General features: G+C 39.5%; 2 protein-coding genes across 3 annotated transcripts in view; both read left to right on the plus strand.

Annotated features, from left to right (window-relative positions):
* The first annotated feature begins 907 nt into the window (after positions 1 to 907).
* Positions 908 to 4442, plus strand: LOC137500987 (protein GVQW3-like). The gene is made up of 2 exons (XM_068227779.1): positions 908 to 1456; positions 4377 to 4442. Exons 1-2 carry the CDS (start codon positions 908 to 910, stop codon positions 4440 to 4442), a joined length of 615 nt encoding a protein of 204 aa, XP_068083880.1.
* LOC136873824 (store-operated calcium entry regulator STIMATE) overlaps positions 4183 to 20326 on the plus strand; it is a 102924-nt gene continuing 86780 nt past the window's right edge. For both annotated transcript variants that reach the window (XM_067147083.2, XM_067147084.2), the window contains exon 1: positions 4183 to 4572. In XM_067147083.2, coding sequence (XP_067003184.1) covers positions 4449 to 4572 — 124 coding nt within the window. In that variant the 5' untranslated portion in view covers positions 4183 to 4448. The remainder of the gene's footprint in view (positions 4573 to 20326) is intronic.

A 20326-nucleotide genomic window follows, 5' to 3' on the forward strand; every position in this document is an offset into this window, starting at 1 on the left:
TTTTAAGATATAAATAAGAACAGCATGCGCGGTTTTGCATGCCGCGTGGAGTCGGGCAGGGACACATTGAGGCGCAAGCTGCTTCCTGGCCTTGATTCCAGCCACAGAACGGATACCAGGCATGTACTGTAAACATAATGTGATGTACCATAACATACCCTGGGTGTTCAACGTTATTGTATGACTGGCGAACACACAACGGGGAAGGGAGATTAAAGTTGTATTGTTTTGTTTTGACATGTAATAGGTTGCACTCAGTTTAGCGTTTTTTCTCACGGATGGGAATGGGAAGGATTTGGAAAGGAAGTCGGCCGTGGCCTATCACAAATGTACATATCCGTTATTTGCCTGGTGTTGAACATGGGACACCATGAAAATCACTTTCAGGTTGGGCGAGGCAGGACTCGAATCTACGCTCTCCCGAATGCACGCTACTACAGTCGCGCTGGAGCTCTGCGGAGATTAATGCTTGTAAAAACATAAATAATAGTGTTGTTGCCATCTCACCACGATCAGCTCTGAACATTTGCTTTTCTAGAAGGAGCTCTTCCGGTGTTTTGTGTTATGTTTATTTCTCAACTCATAGAGTAGTATGAACTGTACACTACGATGTGCATTCAAGTTCTAAGGCCTCCGATTATTTTCTCCAGACTGGAAAGAAATAGAAACATGTGCATTGTTTTAAAAGGAGCCCGCGTTCGTTGTCAAAACGTCACGGAGATGGCAGCACTATACGACAGACGGATTTTTAGCGCCAGCCGCGAGAATGAGAACTGTTTTAGATACTTAAAATGGCGACGTTTTCCTTACTTGAACAGCGCGCAATCATTCGTTTTTTTTAAATTTGCGTGGTGTGACACCAATTGAAATTCATCGACAGTTGAAGGAGACATGTGGTGATGGAGTTATGGATGTGTCGAAGGTGCGTTCGTGGGTGCGGCAGTTTAATGAAGGCAGAACATCGTGTGACAACAAGCCGAAACAACCTCGGGCTCGCACAAGCCGGTCTGATGACATGATCGAGAAAGTGGAGAGAATTGTTTTGGGGGATCGCCGAATGACTGTTGAACAGATCGCCTCCAGTGTTGGCATTTCCGTGGGTTCTGTTCATACAATCCTGCACGACGATTTGAAAATGCGAAAAGTGTCATCCAGGTGGGTGCCACGAATGCTGACGGACGACCACAAGGCTGCCCGTGTGGCATGTTGCCAAGCAATGTTGACGCGCAACGACAGCATGAATGGGAATTTCTTTTCGTCGATTGTGACAATGGATGAGACGTGGATGCCATTTTTCAATCCAGAAACAAAGCGCCAGTCAGCACAATGGAAGCACACAGATTCACCGCCACCAAAAACATTTCGGGTAACCGCCAGTGCTGAAAAAATGATGGTGTCCATGTTCTGGGACAGCGAGGGCGTATTCCTTACCCATTCCGTTCCAAAGGGCACTACGGTAACAGGTGCATCGTACGAAAATATTTTGAAGAACAAGTTCCTTCCTGCACTGCAACAAAAACGTCCGGGAAAGGCTGCGCGTGTGCTGTTTCACCAAGACAACGCACCCGCACATCGAGCTAACGTTACGTAAACGTTTCTTCGTGAAAACAACTTTGAAGTGATCCCTCATGCTCCCTACTCACCTGACCTGGCTCCTAGTGACTTTTGGCTTTTTCCAACAATGAAAGACACTCTCCGTGGCCGCACATTCACCAGCCGTGCTGCTATTGTCTCAGCGATTTTCCAGTGGTCAAAACATACTCCTAAATAAGCCTTCGCCGCTGCCATGGAATCATGGCGTCGACGTTGTGAAAAATGTGTACGACTGCAGGGTGATTACGTCGAGAAGAAACGCCAGTTTCATCGTTTTCGGGTGAGTTGTTAGTTAGAAAAAAAAATCGGAGGCCTTAGAACTTGAATGCACCTCGTAAAACCAGTGACAATTATAGCTTTCGTTATGTTCCTTTCAAGGCAAAGTAGTTATTTTATTCCTTTTAAACACACCAGCCCTTTCTGTCCTGTCATGTGTTCGCCTGTCATACACACTTTGCAAACCCATCACATGTGTGCAAGGTGCTTACATGCCTGGTATGCATTCTGTGGCTGAACTGACTCCCAGGAAACTGCTTGTGCTTCAATATATCCTTGCCTGACTTCAAGCCGTCTGATGCGGCATGCAAAACAGCGCATGCTGTTCTTACTTATATCTCAAAAAGTAATTGTCCGATTTTGAAAATACTTACACATTTGAACTTGTACGCAGATGAACTTTTAAATCAGCTGTATGAATTTGTGCCGTTCCATTTACAAATATGGAGTTAGTATCAGTATCTCGGTTATTCATCACCTCATGAGACTAAGTAGCACGTTATTTTACAAGACCTACCGGGCGAGTTGGCCGTGCGCGTAGAGGCGCGCGGCTGTGAGCTTGCATCCGGGAGATAGTAGGTTCGAATCCCACTATCGGCAGCCCTGAAGATGGTTTTCCGTGGTTTCCCATTTTCACACCAGGCAAATGCTGGGGCTGTACCTTAATTAAGGCCACGGCCGCTTCCTTCCAACTCCTAGGCCTTTCCTATCCCATCGTCGCCATAAGACCTATCTGTGTCGGTGCGACGTAAAGCCTCAAGCAAAAAAAAAAAAAAAAAAATTACAAGACCCTGCGTACCATTTACGAATATGAAAACAGAATGCTGATATCTTTAATGGTTTAGAAGTTACTTCTGTGTAACATGTTAGGTGAATAACCCTGTATAACATTAATCGCAGGGAAAAATGGAAAGATTCCAACATTTCAAAAAAATGAAGGTATCTGCCACAGAAAGACAACGGCCACGAAGGTCGTGAAAATGAAAGACCCCCTAGGCTTTGCCTTGGTGTTGGAGAAGAGTTGACCAAATATAGATGAAAGTGAGGAGCCTGGCACAAGTAAGTAGAAGCCAGGGCTAAGGGACCCGTGATCGCTAACCCAAACTCTCAAGTTAAGAGCCCCTGTGGCCCATTTTAGTCGTCTCTTACGACAGACAGGGGATACCGTAGGCATTATCGTGTTCTCATCCTGGTTTGGTGCAGCTCTTTTCAGGCACCACGCCCCAATGGAGGTAAGCTGCACATACGATTTTAACCAATCCCCTGTCATAAATTTTTTGGCAGTACCGGGAATCGAACCTGGGACCTCGTTACGCTATGGTTCTCATTTCACTACACTGGCGGGGTAAAAGCGATCAGCCAGGCTCAGTCCGGTGGTATTTGAAGGCGCTCAAATATGTCAGCCTCGTGTCGGTAGATTTACTGGCATGTAAAAGAAATCATGCGGGATTAAATTCCGGCACCTCGGCGTCTCCGAAAACCGTAAAAAGTAGTTAGTGCGGCGTAAAACGAATAACATTATAATTAAAAGCGATACTACTTGACCGAGCTCGATAGCTGCAGTCGCTTAAGTGCGGCCAGTATCCAGTATTCGGGAGATAGTAGGTTCGAACCCCACTGTCGGCAGCCCTGAAATGGTTTTCCGTGGTTTCCCATTTTCACACCAAGCAAATGCTGGGGCTGTACCTTAATTAAGGCCACGGCCGCTTCCTTCCCACTCCTAGCCTTCCCTGTCCCATCGTCGCCATAAGACCTATCTGTGTCGGTGCGACGTAAAGCAACTAGAAAAAAAAAAGATACTACTTGAGAGGCATTGCAATCAGCTGCACGGAGTTACTGTATCACCCAGTGCTCATTTTTGGTGTAGGCTGAGTCCGCACGAAATGAACCGTGACTCTGAGAACAGAAAACCTGCGGCTTTCCATGCACCTGGACATTTTCCTCTGGCCTTGGTATGCCTTATTAGTGTACTGGTTGGTTTTACAATAATGATATTACAAGTCACTGCTACCCTTTGGGCACGAAGCTAGATAAGCTTAATCGAATTGAGCTCTTTGATAATACTGTAATACATGTTATAAAAACAGCCGAACGACCATTAGTCTTGGCACTAACTTGATCAGTGCCACAATCGAATAACTAATGTTAATTGTTATTTATAAGAATATCTCTCAACGAAGTGTTTTCTCGAAGTAACAATTGGTGTGTTTAATTTAAATATTATTTATATTTCTTCTTTCTGTAGAAAATTTCCCTCTAAAGTAGTTTTTGTTTCGTTTAAGGAGTTAGTCTCTCTGAAACGTCAAAAATCAAGATCATGCACGAGTGGAACTCGTGACTTAAAAGTATACATTAGTCCACCGTGTTAATTTTGTAGTTGTTAGTTGGGATATTACGGATCTTGAATGGAATAGTCATTATAAGGACCGTAAGAACTATCATGTTAATTGAATTAGTGAGATTAGCATAAATGAAAGGTGTTAAATGATCTCACGTTTACTGTGCAGGATGCACTTACGAACGATTTAGAAAGTTTTGAGGATGCGAATTTTGTCACCCGTGATAGTAACTGAATCCAAATGAATAAAACAATAATTGATCTGCACAATGATCCACAAAAGTGCGGCAAAGATGCTCTCACGGACATGTTTGGATGGTTTCTACAAGTGCTATTGGCATGCTTGGCATTTACCTGTCTTATATGTGAGTGTCTTCTTAGTTGGAGGTTAATTTGTTCCTTAGGTGAACGAAAGCTTGTATTTTTCCCCCCATATAATTTACGAGTGAAATAGTCTTTATGAATAACAGTCTTTCAGTGTGTGGTTCGTTGTTCTTATGTATAATATGAGTTTTGTGAACCATTCTTAAATACAGAGAGTAAACTGATGATTAAAGAAGTGATATTAATACTAGTAGCTGTCATTTACTTGAGTTATAAGTGTGCTAGATTGTACATGGACGATAGTGATTTGATTCAGCTGTTTCTTTGTGTAAAACGCAATGAGTATTAGAAAAAACTGTATAGGCCTAGGCCTATAGGTGTATTTTCATCACACATTTGCTCTCTGTAAGGGAATGAATAATTATATAGTGCAGACAGTCATAATTTCAGCTTGGATTTGATGCATGATCTGAACAGTTGAATCTGGGTATAGAACTGTAAAAAAAATGGCTCAGTTCTTAGCAATTTTAGGGTAGTAAGAAAGAATGAAATATTGTCACTTTGTAGATGCTAGACACAATGCAACTCCTGTGTCATTGTACAAGGCATAATAGTGTGTGTTGCAGTTCTGCACATATTCTACTATTTTACTCTAGAAAGAGGCAACTGGCAGCAAAAACATTTCCCTGTAAGTCATGATGACACAGCCAGTTTCTTTTCTGATAGTGGTTCATGGGCATTTTGATTTGAATTACTCCATCACTGAATCTGCTGATGCTCCAGCCATCATCCAGTGCAATAATACAGCTGGGTGTTATTTGTGATACACACATCTTATTAAAATACTCTTCTACATCATAATTTGTTTGCGATATCTCTCCCAATCTGGTTAGGTCTATGAATCAATTGCCAATTTGGTTGATTCCTTTAGTCTGAGCAGTACCTTATTCCCAATCTCGTTGTTTGGTTTATTCTCCTTATTACAAATTAACTGCTTTCAGCTTGCACATATAGGGTGGTAGTCTTTAGTGCTAGTATGGGATTAGCAGTTACAAATTTATTCTTCAAGCATAAGGCTGTTCACCATTACACATGGGAAGATACTGGAACCATGTCCATAACAGAATCAAAAGTAAATTTAGAAAATCTATTAGAAACATACAGGTATTCCAGGGATTTTTTGATGATACAGACTTCTACCTGATCTTTTGTAAACTATCATTAGACGTAGGATAGAGAATGTAAACCTCTGTCTGCAGAGGAATAAAGGTAGAGAATCTCTAGGATGAGGAACTTCAACAGGAGTACATGGATATGATTAAGTTAGTGAAAAGTTTCACAAAGGATGGATTATTGCAGGTTCAGGATATAGAAAAAGAATGGATGGCATACAGCAGGGATGCCGTAGTAGACACAGCAAGGGAATAATTTATCTAGGACCAGCTCTGTGTAAAGATGGGAAAATGAAAGTCTTGGTGAAATAATGAAGAACGAAACTTGTAAACATTAAAAGGTGTGTCAGAAATGGCTCTGAACAAGAACTGATGCAGGTAGGGAATTGTATCTATATGAACAAAATAGAGCAGAACACAGCATTATAGACTCCAAGAAAAAATCGTACCAGGATTTTGATAACCTAAAAAGGTTTGGTCAAGCAGTCAAGGAAACACTAGACAAATGGAGGAATATTTTGAAAATCTTTTTGATGTAAAAGGAAATTTGTCTCTCGAAGGAGGAAATTGATGTCAGTGAAATTATGCTTATAGAAGGGATGGTAAATTAAGTTATTGTGTCATAAAGCAGTGGGAATATATTAAATTAGACCCAAAATAGTGAAATACAATGGGGAAGGCAGGGATGAGATAACTTCGTAGTATAGGAATAGTATGGAATGTGAGTAAGGTACCTTATGATTAGATGAAAGCAGTAATTGCACCTGTCTGTAAGCAAGGGAGCACCAAGGATAGGAACAACTATCAAAGTATTTCATTTATCAGTGTACCTGGCAAGGCGTTAGTAGAACGTGTGGAAAGGAGGTGGTGATCAGTGGTGGAGATTAAGTTAGATGAAGACCAATGTGGTTTCAGACAACAGAGGGGCTGTCATTAGGCCTACCAGGTTTCCAGTATGCGCCAAGTAATTGGAAAGTTCTACGAGAGAAATAGATATTTACATTTTGCATATCTGTAGGTGACGTTTGACAGAATACCAAGGGAAAGAAAGGTTAGCGGACTACAAGGGACACCTTTGACCTCAAACGCTCGGAACCGCACGAAACCACGCTTAGAATAACAAGCAATCGTAAAGAAAACAGTGGTGTGCGTCATTTCCATGCAAAACATTGCATTCTACCTCAAGTAACATTTTAATAGAGAGAAACAAAGTAACAAGATATCAATACCATAGGAAGGAAATTATATGTAATTTAATGGTGTCAGTGTATCATTACATTTTCAATCAGCAGCGCCAAATCTCTCTGCTAAAAGTACTTATAATAGCGCAAAACACACATATACAGCAGTACCACAAACCTGAACATGCTTATATTAGTCCTCAAAGTGCAGATGCGGGATTTCGATGAAGTGGTTAAAACAAAGTGGGAGAGAACAATGTGCACACCTCACTAAAGCCACGTTATCTCATTCCAAATCACTTTCGCATTCACGCAGTCCAATATCAAAAGCCACACTAATTACATTTTCAAATGATGATGTTGGTATAACAAATGTCATAACCTGGCTTTCGCCAAGCATATTGCAACATAAATTTATACATAGGTGCAGCAAATTGATTGTAAATCACAGAGTGAAGTTTCACGATGAAATAACGATCATGTACCTTCACTTGTGGTTTGGCACCTTGTAGTCTTACAAAATCAGTAATCCTTCTGATATAGAGTTTAGTGTATTGATGTCAGCCGACAGAAGTAAACATCAAGGGGTTGGCAATATTTTGTTGTTTTCAGTGGCAATATCTTCAGCGTAACATCTTTGTTTGGAAAACTTGCATCTAGAAGGGCACGATCTGTATGACCTGCCCAGGAATCACACAACAATAGGCTCTTTCATTTGTTACATGTTCGCCAAGGACTGAAGTTAGAAAATGTTTCATGTGTTCTTTAGTCATTTTTCCACTTTCGCTTGCCTCCACATGAATGTTTCGTGGACAGGTTGTTGCAAGTTTCTTTAAAATATTTGGACCGAAAGTGCCTTGTGTCTCTTGAAAACAGATGTACAACTTGTTCGCTAGTCTGCCTGCCATTGATAAAGCCACATCAATCGTGTAGCTGTGGGTAGAGCTATGTACAGACTGCAACACACTACCTGTAGTTTTCTCTCCTCTGTAGGATAGTGTTGATGCTGAAGACATTTCATACTGGAAATGACTCTGGTCACTGTTCCAAACATTACCTTTCTCCACATCCTCCTCTGTTATAAACATGTTCACTTCTTCCACAAACTGTTGTGCCTTCTGACGTATAATATTATCGTCTTCTATGTCCTTACGTGTGACAAATGTAGTAATATGCCTGGATGAAATGCCATATTCAGCCGTGAGATGGTCGATAAAGGAAATGGAAGCTTTGAAATTGACCAAGCCAACCATTTTAGCCCCTTCTAGTGCCCACATCTGCAGATGCCAAAAGTGAACTGCAGATCCATACCTCCTTGCACCATCAAATTGCGATATTACATACTCTTTTATAGTTTGTAATTGCAACAGTCTGTTTCCTTTGAAACGAGCACCTGCTCCCCATTTCCTAGACACATAATTTAGAATTAATGTGCAATTTGATTTACTTTTGATGCACTTATAGTGCTTCATTAGTTTGCTATAGGAATTGAAGCCACGATTGTAACAGTCCTCATAAATGTTCTCTAGTACGCTGTCATCAATATCTTTTAATACACTAGACCTCGTCTTTTTGGGTTGAGAGAGTTCGTACTCATTTTGACTTGACTGTTCCTGTTGCTCTGGAGATTAATGTCGTGTACTGCTTGAAGAGCCACCTTCAGGTTCAGGTTCCTCCTGTCCTTCAAAATTTGTATATCTATCCAGTGTAACGTCGTCGTGTATTTCTGTGTCATCGCCATTATATTTCTGAATTATTATGTTATATAATATATCCGCAAAAGGAATGTGATAGTAGCAGGTGATCTCAATTTACCAAATGTCAATTGGGAAGGTAATGCGAACGACAGGAAGCTTGAACAACAAATGGCAAATAGGTTAATATGGGAAGGGCAGCTGGTTCAGAAAGTGATGGAACCAACTAGAGGGAAGAATATTTTGGATGTGGTGCTGATAAAACCAGATGAGCTCTATAGAGGAACTGAAGTAATAGTTGGTATTAGTGATCACGAAGCTGTTTTTGTCGTAGTTAAAAATAAATGTGAAAGAAAGGAAGGTATTAAAATTAGGACTATTAGGCAGTACCATACGGCTGATAAAACAGGCATGAGGGAGTTTTAAAAAAGTAATTATGATCACTGGAAAATGGTAAATAAAAATGTAAACAGACTCTGGGATGGGTTTAAAACAATTGTTGAGGAATGTGACAATAGGTTTGTACCTTTAAAAGTGGTAAGGAATGGTAAAGATCCACTATGTTATAAGAGAGAAGTAAAGAGACTAAGAAGGAGGTGCAGGTTAGAACATAATAGAGTTAGAAATGGTTATGGAAGTAAGGAGAAATTGAAGGAACTTACTCGGAAATTGAATCTAGCAAGGAAGTCAGCTAAGGATAACATGGTGGCAGGCATAATTGTTGGTCATACAAATTAGTGAAAAATGGAAGGGTATGTATAGGTACTTTAAGGCTGAAACAGGTTCAAAGAAGGACATTCCAGGAATCATTAATGAACAAGGGGAGTGTGTATGCGAAGATCTTCAAAAGGCAGAAGTATTTAGTCAGCAGTATGTAAAGATTGTTGGTTACAAGGCTAATGTCGAGATAGAGGAGGAGACCAAGGTCAAAGAAGTATTAAAATTTACCTATGATAACAATAATATTTACAGTAAGATACAAAAGTTGAAGACTAGAAAAGCAGCTAGAATTGATAAGATTTCTGGGGATATACTAAAGGCAATGGATTGGGATATAGTACCATATCTGAAATACTTATTTGATTATTGTTTGGTTGAAGGAGCTATACCAAATGAATGGAGAGTTGCTATAGTAACCCTTGTGTATAAAGGAAAGGGTGATAGACATAAAGCTGAAAATTACAGGCCAGTCAGTTCGACATGCATTGCACATAAGCTTTGGGAAAGCATTCTTTCCGATTATATTAGACATGTTTGCAAAATTAATAACTGGTTTGACAGAAGGGGGTTTAGGAAAGGTTATTCCACTGAAGCTCAGCTTGTAGAATTTCAGCAAGATATAGCAGATATCCTGGATTCTGGAGGCCAAATGGACTGTATTGCGATTGACCTATTTAAGGCATTTGATAGGGTAGATCATGGAAGACTACTGGCAAAAATGAGTGCTATTGGACTAGAAAAAAGAGTCACTGAATGGGTGGCTATATTTCTAGAAAATAGAACTCAGAGGATTAGAGTAGGCGAAGCTTTATCTGACCCTGTAATAATTAAGAGGGGAATTCCTCAAGGCAGTATTATTGGACCTTTATGTTTTCTTATATATATCAATGATATGTTTAAAGAAGTAGAATCAGAGATAAGGCTGTTTGCAGATGATGTTGTTCTGTACAGAGTAATAAATAAGTTACAAGATTTTGAGCGGCTGCATTGTGACCTCAATCGTTTTTCAAGTGGGCAATGGTATGATGATAAACGGGGTTAAAAGTGAGTTTTACAAATAGGAAAAGTTCTCTCAGTTTTAATTACTGCATTGATGGGGTGAAAGTTCTTTTTGGGGATCATTGTAAGTACGTAGGTGTTAATATAAGAAAAGACCTTCATTGGGGTAATCGCATAAATATGATTGTTAATAAAGGGTACAGATCTCTGCACATGGTTATGAGAGTAGTTAGTTAGTAATGTTTTATTTTACCTGGCAGGTATTCTCTTCCATCTAACCAGGCACTGAAATATATATATATAAGTAATAATAATAACAACGTAAACGTTTCCACCTTTTCAATACTACAATATATTCACAAAATTACAAATTACACGGTACTAGTTTCGACCCATCTAGGGGTCATCATCAGCCGTATTGGAGCAAAGATCATTTGTGGCGAAATCCTAAGAAAATGTTATTTTAAAGAATAACAAGTGAAATGAGATGTTATGAAATAGTTAATAATACAAGGAATATACATACTAAGAGGTTTTTAACAAAGAATAAAGTATAAATGGGGTGTTGTAAAAATTATAATCATGGAAATCAGTAAGTTCTTGTATTGAAATGAAATATGGCTTAGGAAGAGGGCTTAAGGTGGGGCTGAAGGGTGCGGGAGAAAGTGTAACTGTCTTGGAAAAGTACCTTTGATTAAATTTAGGATTGAGTTTAGGTTGGCTGCATTATTGTTTCTGAGGAAAGTGATAAATAGATCGAAGAGTATGTTGGGTTTCTCTGAGATTTCATTGAGATTGTGACTGGCATTGTATTGTAGTATTGAAAAGGTGGAAACGTTTACGTTGTTATTATTATTACTTATATATTATTCTCAGTTCAATACGGACCAAAAACATGAAATTCATAACCATCAATATACATATATTACATTGTATCACTTTACAGTAATAGATTTAATACTAATTAAATTAATAGTAATGTGAGAATGATAAGTGATAAGGTTAAATGAAGATGAAATAAATTAGGTATAATAAAAGGATAAATTCTTAAAACTAATATCCTACGTCTAAAAAGAGGTAGTACATAAAATTTAATAAAAATTGAAAAACAGATCGGGTAAGAATTTTAGACTAATCTTCTACCAGAACATCCATGACAATAGAATGGTAGTAAGTAGCAGCATCAAGTTTTTTTTTTGCTATTTTGTTTTACGTCGCACCGACACAGATATGTCTTATGGCGACGATGGGAGAGGAAAGGCCTAGGAAGTGGAAGGAAGCGGCCGTGGCCTTAATTAAGGTACAGCCCCGGCATTTACCTGGTGTGAAAATGGGAAACAACGGAAAACCATCTTCAGGGCTGCCGACAGTGGGGCTCGAACCCACTATCTCCCGACTACTGGATACTGGTCGCATTTAAGCGACTGCAGCTATCGAGCTCGGTAGCATCAAGTTTAAAGATGAACCTTACTGATGCATAAAATGTCCCCACAGAACTTCCTTGAAAGTGCGAATAGCGCTCAACCCTCTGATACTTTCGGGAAAGAGGTTTCACTCCCGGCAGGCAATTACCGTGAATGATTTATCGTAAATGGCAGATCTATGGTTAGGTAAAGCAAGGATGGAGTTATTAGTAGATCTGGTGTTAAGATTGTGATAAGAAGATAGGTATTTGAAATATGAAGTAAGGTAAAATGGCTGTGAAGGATGAAGGATTTTATGAAGAAGGCATAGGGTATGAACAGTGCGACGGATTTCTAGTCGGGGCCAAGATAGGTGGTTATATGAAGGAGTTACATGGTCATAGTACCGTATGTTACAGACGTATCTCACACATGCATTTTGATCACGTTGTAATCTGCTCAATAACTTGCACCCAGCACATCTATAAATCACGTCACAATAGTCGAAATGAGGGAAAACCAGAGCTTCTACCAACATTTTTTGTAGTTTTTCTGGAAATAAGTATTTGTACCCGCGCAGCATGTGAAATGCAGAGAATGTTTTCTGAGTGTTCGTAATATGCATTTTCCATGACATGTCATCATCGAAAGTAACGCCTAGGACTTTTACCGGTGACGTGAATGGTATGTTAGTATTACATAACCTTATAGATGGACTCTCTGGTTGATTGATCTTCGCGAGTAGTTTCGGGTATCCAAGGATGATGGCTTGCGTTTTTGCTGGGTTTAATGTAAGGGGTTGTAGTAAGGATGTAAAGGAGAGGGCATATAAGTCTCTGGTAAGACCCCAGCTAGAGTATGGTTTCAGTGTATGGGACCCTCAGCAGGATTACTTGATTAAAGAACTGGAAAAAATCCAAAGAAAAGCAGCTCGATTTGTTCTGGGTGATTTCCAACAAAAGAGTAGCGTTACAAAAATGTTGCAATGTTTGGGCTGGGAAGACTTTGGTGAAAGGAGACGAGCTTCTCGATTAAGTGGTATGCTACAAAGTAATGAAGATCATTTTTTCCGTATTGAAAGAATCTCAATAATAAAGTGAGAAAATAAATTTCTCACTTTATTATTAAGTGGTATGTTCCGAGCTGTCAGTGGAGAGATGGCGTGGGAGGACATCAGTAGACGAATAAGTATAAGTGGTGTCTTTAAAAGTAGGAAAGATCACCATATGAAAATGAAGTTGGAATTAAAGAGGACAAATTGGGGCAAATATTCGTATATAGGAAGGGGAGTTAGGGATTGGAATAACTTACCAAGGGAAATGTTCAATAATTTTCCAATTTCTTTGCAATCATTTAAGAAAAGGCTAGGAAAACAACAGATAGGGAATCTGCCACCTGGGCGACTGCCCTAAATGCAGATCAGTAGTGATTGATTGATTGATTGATTGATTGATTGATTGATTGATTGATTGAACTCCATATCCTCGGCCCTGATGTAATTTCCATATTCAGCACGTCGCAACTTGGTCCCTAATATTTGGACTACATGCGTAGGATTAATTCTGTTCATGATATCACTGCACTGTTACACAGTTTACACAGTAACTTGCTTGCGAACACTCCAAGTGACAAATACGTACTGCAGCTATACCACACGCAACTGGAGCACTGGTTAGTGCAGCTACACTATGGCACCGTCTAGTGGCGCTAGCAGACAAGTGCAGAGTTTTGAATGGAAATGAAGCACAGCACAGCACTGTTTTGTTTGTTTGGTTGCTTGTTATTCTAAGCATGGTTTCGTGCAGTTCCGAGCATTCGAGGTCAAATGTGTCCCTTGTGAGTGGCTCAGACGGTTGAAGCGCTGGCCTTCTGACCCCAACTTGGCAGGTTCAATCCTGGCTCAGTCTGGTGGTATTTGAATGTGCTCAGATACATCAGCCTCGTGTCGGTTGATTTACTGGCATGTAAAAGAACTCGCGCGGGACTAAATTCCTGCAACTCGACGTCTCTGAAAACCGTAAAAGTAATTTTTTAAAATTATAATAATAATAATAATAATTATTATTATTATTATTATTATTATTATTATTATTATTATTATTATTGAAAAGAGGTTAGCAATACTGAGAGATTATAGAATTAGGGTTATGTTATCACAGACAATTGAAAGCATTTACCATGTATTGAACATTGGACCGCAGTGAGAATTTATGGTAGAATGTGTGTAGTTACGACTGTGTGGTTGAGTGTAAGAGAGGGCCATGTGCCCTAACTTCGCCACTTTAAAGAAGACAAAAGGGAATTTATTCACTTAGATAGAAATGGATAAGTAGTTGGACAATTGCAAAAAAGTTGGTCATAATGACAGACTGTGCTGAAAGCCTTGTAATCTAATATATTGGAGCCTGAAAAGATGTGCAGTAGCTATATTAAATGAATGAATGAATCACCATTGATCTGCATTTAGGGCTGTCACCTAGGCGACAGATACCCTGTCAGTTGTTTACCAATTTTTTTCTGAAATGATTTCAAAGAAGTTTGAGATCTATCGAACATCTCCCCTGGTAAATTATTCCAAACCCTAATTCCTCTTCCTGTAAATGAGTATGTGCACCAATTTGTTCTCCTGAATTCCAGCTCTTATCTTTATATTATGATCTTTTCTACTTTTAGAAACTCCATTCAAGCTTATTCAGCTAATAATGTCATTATAATAACAGCTCAAAACATACTGGGTAGTGGAGCAGCTAGTCTTCATACTCCCAAAGTCTTCTCAGCCCAAAGTTGGCAACATTTTTGCAACACTGCTCTTTTGTTGGAAATCACCCAGAACAAATCCTTGTAACGGTCCTGTACACTGGAACGATACTCTAATTGGGGTCTTACCAGTGACTTACAGTAAATTGTCCTATCTTTTACATCCTTACTACAACCCTTAAATGTCCTTGTAACCATCGTTTACCTCATTGAAGATCTTTCTTTGCATTAGGTACCTAGGTACTTACAGTGAACCCGATGAAGTACTTTCACCCCATCAACACTGTAATTAAAACTGAGAGGACTTTTCCTTGTTGTGAAACTTACAACCCGACTTTTTGCCGAATTTACCATCATACACCATTGTCTTCTTATGCAGTATAACATCATCTGCAAAAAGTTTTATTTGTGAACTCCATTGCGTACTCATATCATTTAGACACCATAAGAAAACATGAAGGTCCAATAATACTGACTTGCATAGCTGCTCTCATAATCTCTACAGGATCAGATATTGCTTTACCTACTCTAATTCTGAGTGTGTTGTTTTCTAGAAATTTAACCACCCATTCAATCACTGTTTTGTCTAGTCCAACAGCTCTCACTTTCCTATTAAAGCCTGGATAAGTCAGTAGCAATATATTCCATTTGACCTATCTGTGAATATTGCTGGAATCTACAAGTTGAGCCTCAGTGAAGTAACCTTTCCTAAACCCGAACTATCAAACCAGTATCTAATATAATTGGTGGGGAAAAAACTTTCCCAGACCTTAACATGCAACACGTCAAGCAGAGTGGCCTGTAGTTATTCACTTTATGTTTATCACCCTTTCCTTCATGCAGTAGGGTTGCTTTAGCAACACTCTGTTCATTTGGTATAGCTCCTTCAGGCAAATGGTTATCAAATAAGTACTTTGGATATGGTTTTATATCCCAACCCGTTGCCTTTAATATATCCTCAGAAATCTTATGAATTCCAGCTGTTTTTCTAGCTTTCAGCTTTTGTATCTCTTTGTCAATATCTTTATTATCAAAGGTAAATTTCAATACTTCACTAGTATTAGTCACATCCTCAACCTGGATGTTATCTTTGTCCAACTGTTTTTACATACTGCCGACTGAATACTTCTGCTTTTTTGTAAATACTGACATAAGTTATACAGTCACCGTGGTCATTTATGATTCCTGGAAGCTGTATTTGCCTTAATGTATGTATTATCTGCAAAACGTTTAGTGATACTTTGGCTCCCTAGTGCTGAATCGGTAGACCTCTTTTATCTTCGAGATTCGTATTGGCAACCTTTGACACACAAACTATGAATCGCCACGAGACATCTGGCGTACACTTTACATACTAGTACTGTTGTTGTTTATACAGCAAAGTTAAAATATAGAATTCATGCTAGGAACAAGATTCACATCGAGAAATGTTATGTAATGTGTGTGACACAGTTGTTGGCTTAAGATAATAAAGGTTTAGAAAATTCCTATCGATCAATATACTATTGATTCAATTCGGATTTCATTTCCATTCAGTTGGCAGTATTATCGGAAGTGAGCAAAGTATGAATGATGCTAGTAATGCCATTCCCTGTTATGGATGGTGTGAAAATATTGCTCATTGAGTCAGTTGGTGCGTTCATTTTAGTGGGCTTTGCAGACTGATATGTAATAGCAACTTCCGGATCAATGAGGAAAGCAACGGGAAACTACCTCAGTCCTCATTTCCTTAGTATGCCTCTTCATTAACACCTAAGCCACCTGTGACAGCCGATGGTGAAACTGTTCAGGATCAAACCAGCCTCTGGGCTGAGCACTTTACATACATACGACAATCTCTGCTCTCCTGTGCTGCCGTAAACATGGTATGGTATAGAAATGAGCATTTCCAAGACTAAAGTGGTATCAGGAAAGAAACCTAAGAGAATTGAATGCCTGTCAAAAATACAAAAGGAACAGTCTGTCCATTTCAAGTATTTGGAATGTGTGTTCTCCCAGGATGTCAGCAAATTTCTTCATCTGGAGTAGATGAGGTAGCTATGGATATGATCAAGACAGAGGGCTCAGTTGTACAGTGGTTGTCCAGATTATTTAGGTGGATGTGGAAGAAAAAAGATCCCAGAAGATTGGGGATGGGTATAGTAGCCCCATTATTCAAGAAAGGTGAAGAAGTAATGTAACAACTACATAGGAATTGCCCTTATTTCTCATATAGTCAAGGTATATGAGGGGATAGTGGAAGGAAGATTCAAACTGAAATAAGAAAAGAAAATGGCTTTGGGAGAGACCTTATTTTTACACAAATGCACAGGATGGAGAAAGATGGCAGTTCGGGAAAGATTTGTTGATGGCATTTATGGATATCGAGAAAGCCTATAACAGTGTATCAAGGCTGTTTGGTTTGGAATGAATGCACTAAGGGGGGGGGGGGGGAGGAGGGAAATATACAGGTAGGCCTAGACAGAGCAAAAGTGTAGATGATAAAAAATCTTGTACAAAAAAGAAGGAACAAAATTATTTGATGTGGAAACAAGATTTCAGCAGGGAAGTGTACTGTCTCCCATCCTCATCACAATAATGGATGAAATCCACAAATGTGTAAATGTGAAGATGGGAAGAAACACTGCAAAGGCCGTACTGTTTGCAGATGATGTGGTGATATGGGAGAAAATTAAATTGAAGTACAAGAACTAGTTAATATGTTCCCTGCAGCAGTGAATTTTAATGACTTAATTTTACGTCGAATTGGCCTGCCAGTGACCCGATGCTGCCTTTTACTATTATTATATCGGTTCAGGTCACCGGTGACCTGATGAATTTGACTTTGGTTAGTCCCTACTATGAAGACCAAAACAATGCTAGAAGTCTTGTTGTGTGCCTTATTGTTGAGGAGACATTCTGATGTATTTACCTTTGCAACAGTTTTCCGATTCAACAACTGTGTGACCCAGAAATGACCCCGGAAGTAAATGTTAGTTTCTTGTTTATTGATCTGATTTGTAGGAATATGATAAGCCTATGTTAATTATTTTCATATTATGCTTAGTAACAAAATAATATCACAAAAGACGAGGCTGTACGTAGGGTCATCAACAGATACTGAAATCACCGTCACTGTCATAACTTTGTTCCAATTAATGAGCAATTTGTCCGGGATCAAGTCGCCATCCTAAACATTCTTTTCCATGCCACCAATGTGTTAGAATGTGAAGGCTCCTGCCTACCAAAAAAAAAAAAAAAAAAAAGTGAACTTGCTTGTAAATATTATCTATGGAAAGATAATAAACATATCAATAATTACTCCAATAAATAAAATTCTGAAAAGTGATATTTGCTTACATGAGAGGAATGTAGAAGGGAATAGGTTACATGAGATGTCGGAAGGGTGGTGCCGGTACTCCTTGTATTAAACAACAATCTGCCATCTGAAGGCAGCAACATTGTAGGCTTCATTCACGTAACCACGCAAGAGATTCCCGCGTAAAAATATAGGTTAGACAACAATCCGAACACAGGGTGACCTGATGCGGTATGAATGGAAGATGCAAAAAAATTCCTCTGGGTCACCAGTGGGCCGATCGAAACTAGCAGTATGCCTCGATCCTTTACTTCAGTAGGAACACTATGTTGCTGTTAGTTATCGGAAATTTGTAACTAGGATGCAGTTACTTACTCCACAATTTTGGGAAGTTCGTACCGATGGATAAGAGTAACATGCTTCAGGACATATGGTGGCCTGAATCGCTAGGAACATGTTAATATATGGAATTGGATTATAGAAGAGTGTGAAAAAAAAGAATAGTGTAGAGAAGAGTAAAACAGTAATGATGGCAAGAGGTACAGAGGAGGGAAGGAAGGTGGGAAAATTGAAGCAATGGAGAACCAATAGAAATTGTGAAAAGTTTCAAATACTTAGGAAGTATAATCACAGAATATGGTAATAATAACTGAGGAAATTGGAAAGATAACAAATAAATGGCTTTTATATGTCTTTTTCACGAGAGTTTAATCCTGATGTAAACATGGTATGTCCACGCCTCTGCCAAAGAAAGAGTTGTGATTCGCTGAGCGTGTAGTAGGCCTATCGACCTCCACCCTGTCAACGTCTCGTGCTCGGACGTACAGGGCTGCGTATCACATATGACAATCAGTTGCCCCTGCGCCAAATTCTATGAATCCCTTCCCCTCCCCAGTATGTACGACACATACTTCTCAGTTATACTCAAATTGCGTGTTTCAAAATAATAATATACGGCCTAAGAGCTGCCCGTTCAGCTGATGGCCCGCTTGTCCTTGAGACAAGAATTGAAATAACTTCCTTTCACCTTCGCCTTCGCATATGACAACAGTGAGAAGATCTGAACTTCTGAATAAACAACTAAACCTGGATTCTGTTCACTTAGTTTATTGAACACATTCACAAAGCACTGCCTATGGTCACTTCTGAGCGATTTTCCTCTTTCGTGCTTCACTACACGCGATAGTCCTACCTCTTGCTCCATTTCTCTCACTATGAATATTGACACTGACTGCTGCTGCAAGATGCAACACCTTATCTCCACACTGTACAGCTTGGGACTTTTCCCCAGTACGAGAAGACTTCCTGTATTACACCACGCCTTGTGTCTTCATTTCTCATTATTTAATCACTATTTTATTAAAATAAAACCATATATATACCGGTATATATGAAAACCATACGTACCGTTACTACTTTTCTTTGTGCTCACATACAGCCGAGTGAGTGCGGCGGTTGCTTCTCCAATCAACTACGTTTATGTCCACGTGCATAGGCAAGGTGCTCCGCCTATTTGTTTACATCAGGATTAAACTCTCGTGAAAAGTGTGTGAGGAGTGTGCTGTGGAAATAAGAAATTCCAAGAAATTGCAAGGGAGTTGTGTATTCAACCTAGTATGTACTGATATTGACATATGAAGCAGTAAAGTCGCTCAAAAAAATTAAGGAGTGTATAAGTTCCTCACAGGCACATGTGTGCATGTGAAGCGCAATTGAGTACAGTTTACATGCTCCTGGAAACAGTTTAGCTGTATGGCTAATGTTATTTGATTATTCTAGGTGGTGGAATGACCGAATGTACGGAATTGAAGTTCACATTAGCTCTTATTAATGTGGTAAATTAAGGAGTACACATCATTTGTAATTTGGTGTATCCTTCCAAGTTCAGTAGTGTGATGCCCTGCAGGCCACTTTGTACCTGTGGCAGGTGACCTATACGGCTGAGGCATAGACAGACATAGACAAACCCAAACATCACAAGTTTGAATCCCATCCAGGATATATATTTTTTACTGTATTTGTGCATTTTAAAGACACGTTTCACCATTCACCTCATAGATTTCATTGCTAGTAAAATTGCATATAGTGACGTAATCGTAGTCATTCCATTGTGTTACATTTATGAATCCTGAACTGATTTCCCCCCCCCCCCCCCCCATTCTTGCTATGTCCAAGGGAGTATCGTGAAACATTTTGCTACCTAGGTCTGATATCCTTGCATATCAGTACATGACCCTGTACTGTGTTTACTACCATCGTTCCTGTAATGGCAGAGCTTGTGGACCATAAGTCAGCTGTGTTGGCGCTAGTGAAGGCTGGTTTTTTGGTTGCATGAGCCGGCTGCAGGAAAGGCTACTGCTAAGCAGCGGGCCAAGCTTTATCAGTGACATGCACAAGAAGCAAAGAGGCATTCTACAGGCTACCTACATGTCTCTACCAGAGAGCAAGATAAGGTCCTATTGGCAGTACTAGAGGAGAACCCCTTCCTCTCAACTGTTTCACTGAGGGCTTTGTATTCCTTTCATGGTGTGGTGCAGACTGCACATAACAAAGTTTAGTATGTGGGACTCT

Source organism: Anabrus simplex, chromosome 5 (assembly GCF_040414725.1).
Source record: "Anabrus simplex isolate iqAnaSimp1 chromosome 5, ASM4041472v1, whole genome shotgun sequence".
Classification (NCBI taxonomy): Eukaryota; Metazoa; Arthropoda; class Insecta; order Orthoptera; family Tettigoniidae; genus Anabrus; species Anabrus simplex.

Excerpts from the sequence above, each read along its gene's own strand:
- LOC137500987 (XM_068227779.1), top strand. The coding sequence starts at position 908 with ATGGATGTGTCGAAGGTGCGTTCGTGGGTGCGGCAGTTTAATGAAGGC. Across the intron at positions 1,457-4,376 it reads CCGTTCCAAAGGGCACTACG|GATGCACTTACGAACGATTT; the intron begins GTAACAGGTGCA and ends TTTACTGTGCAG.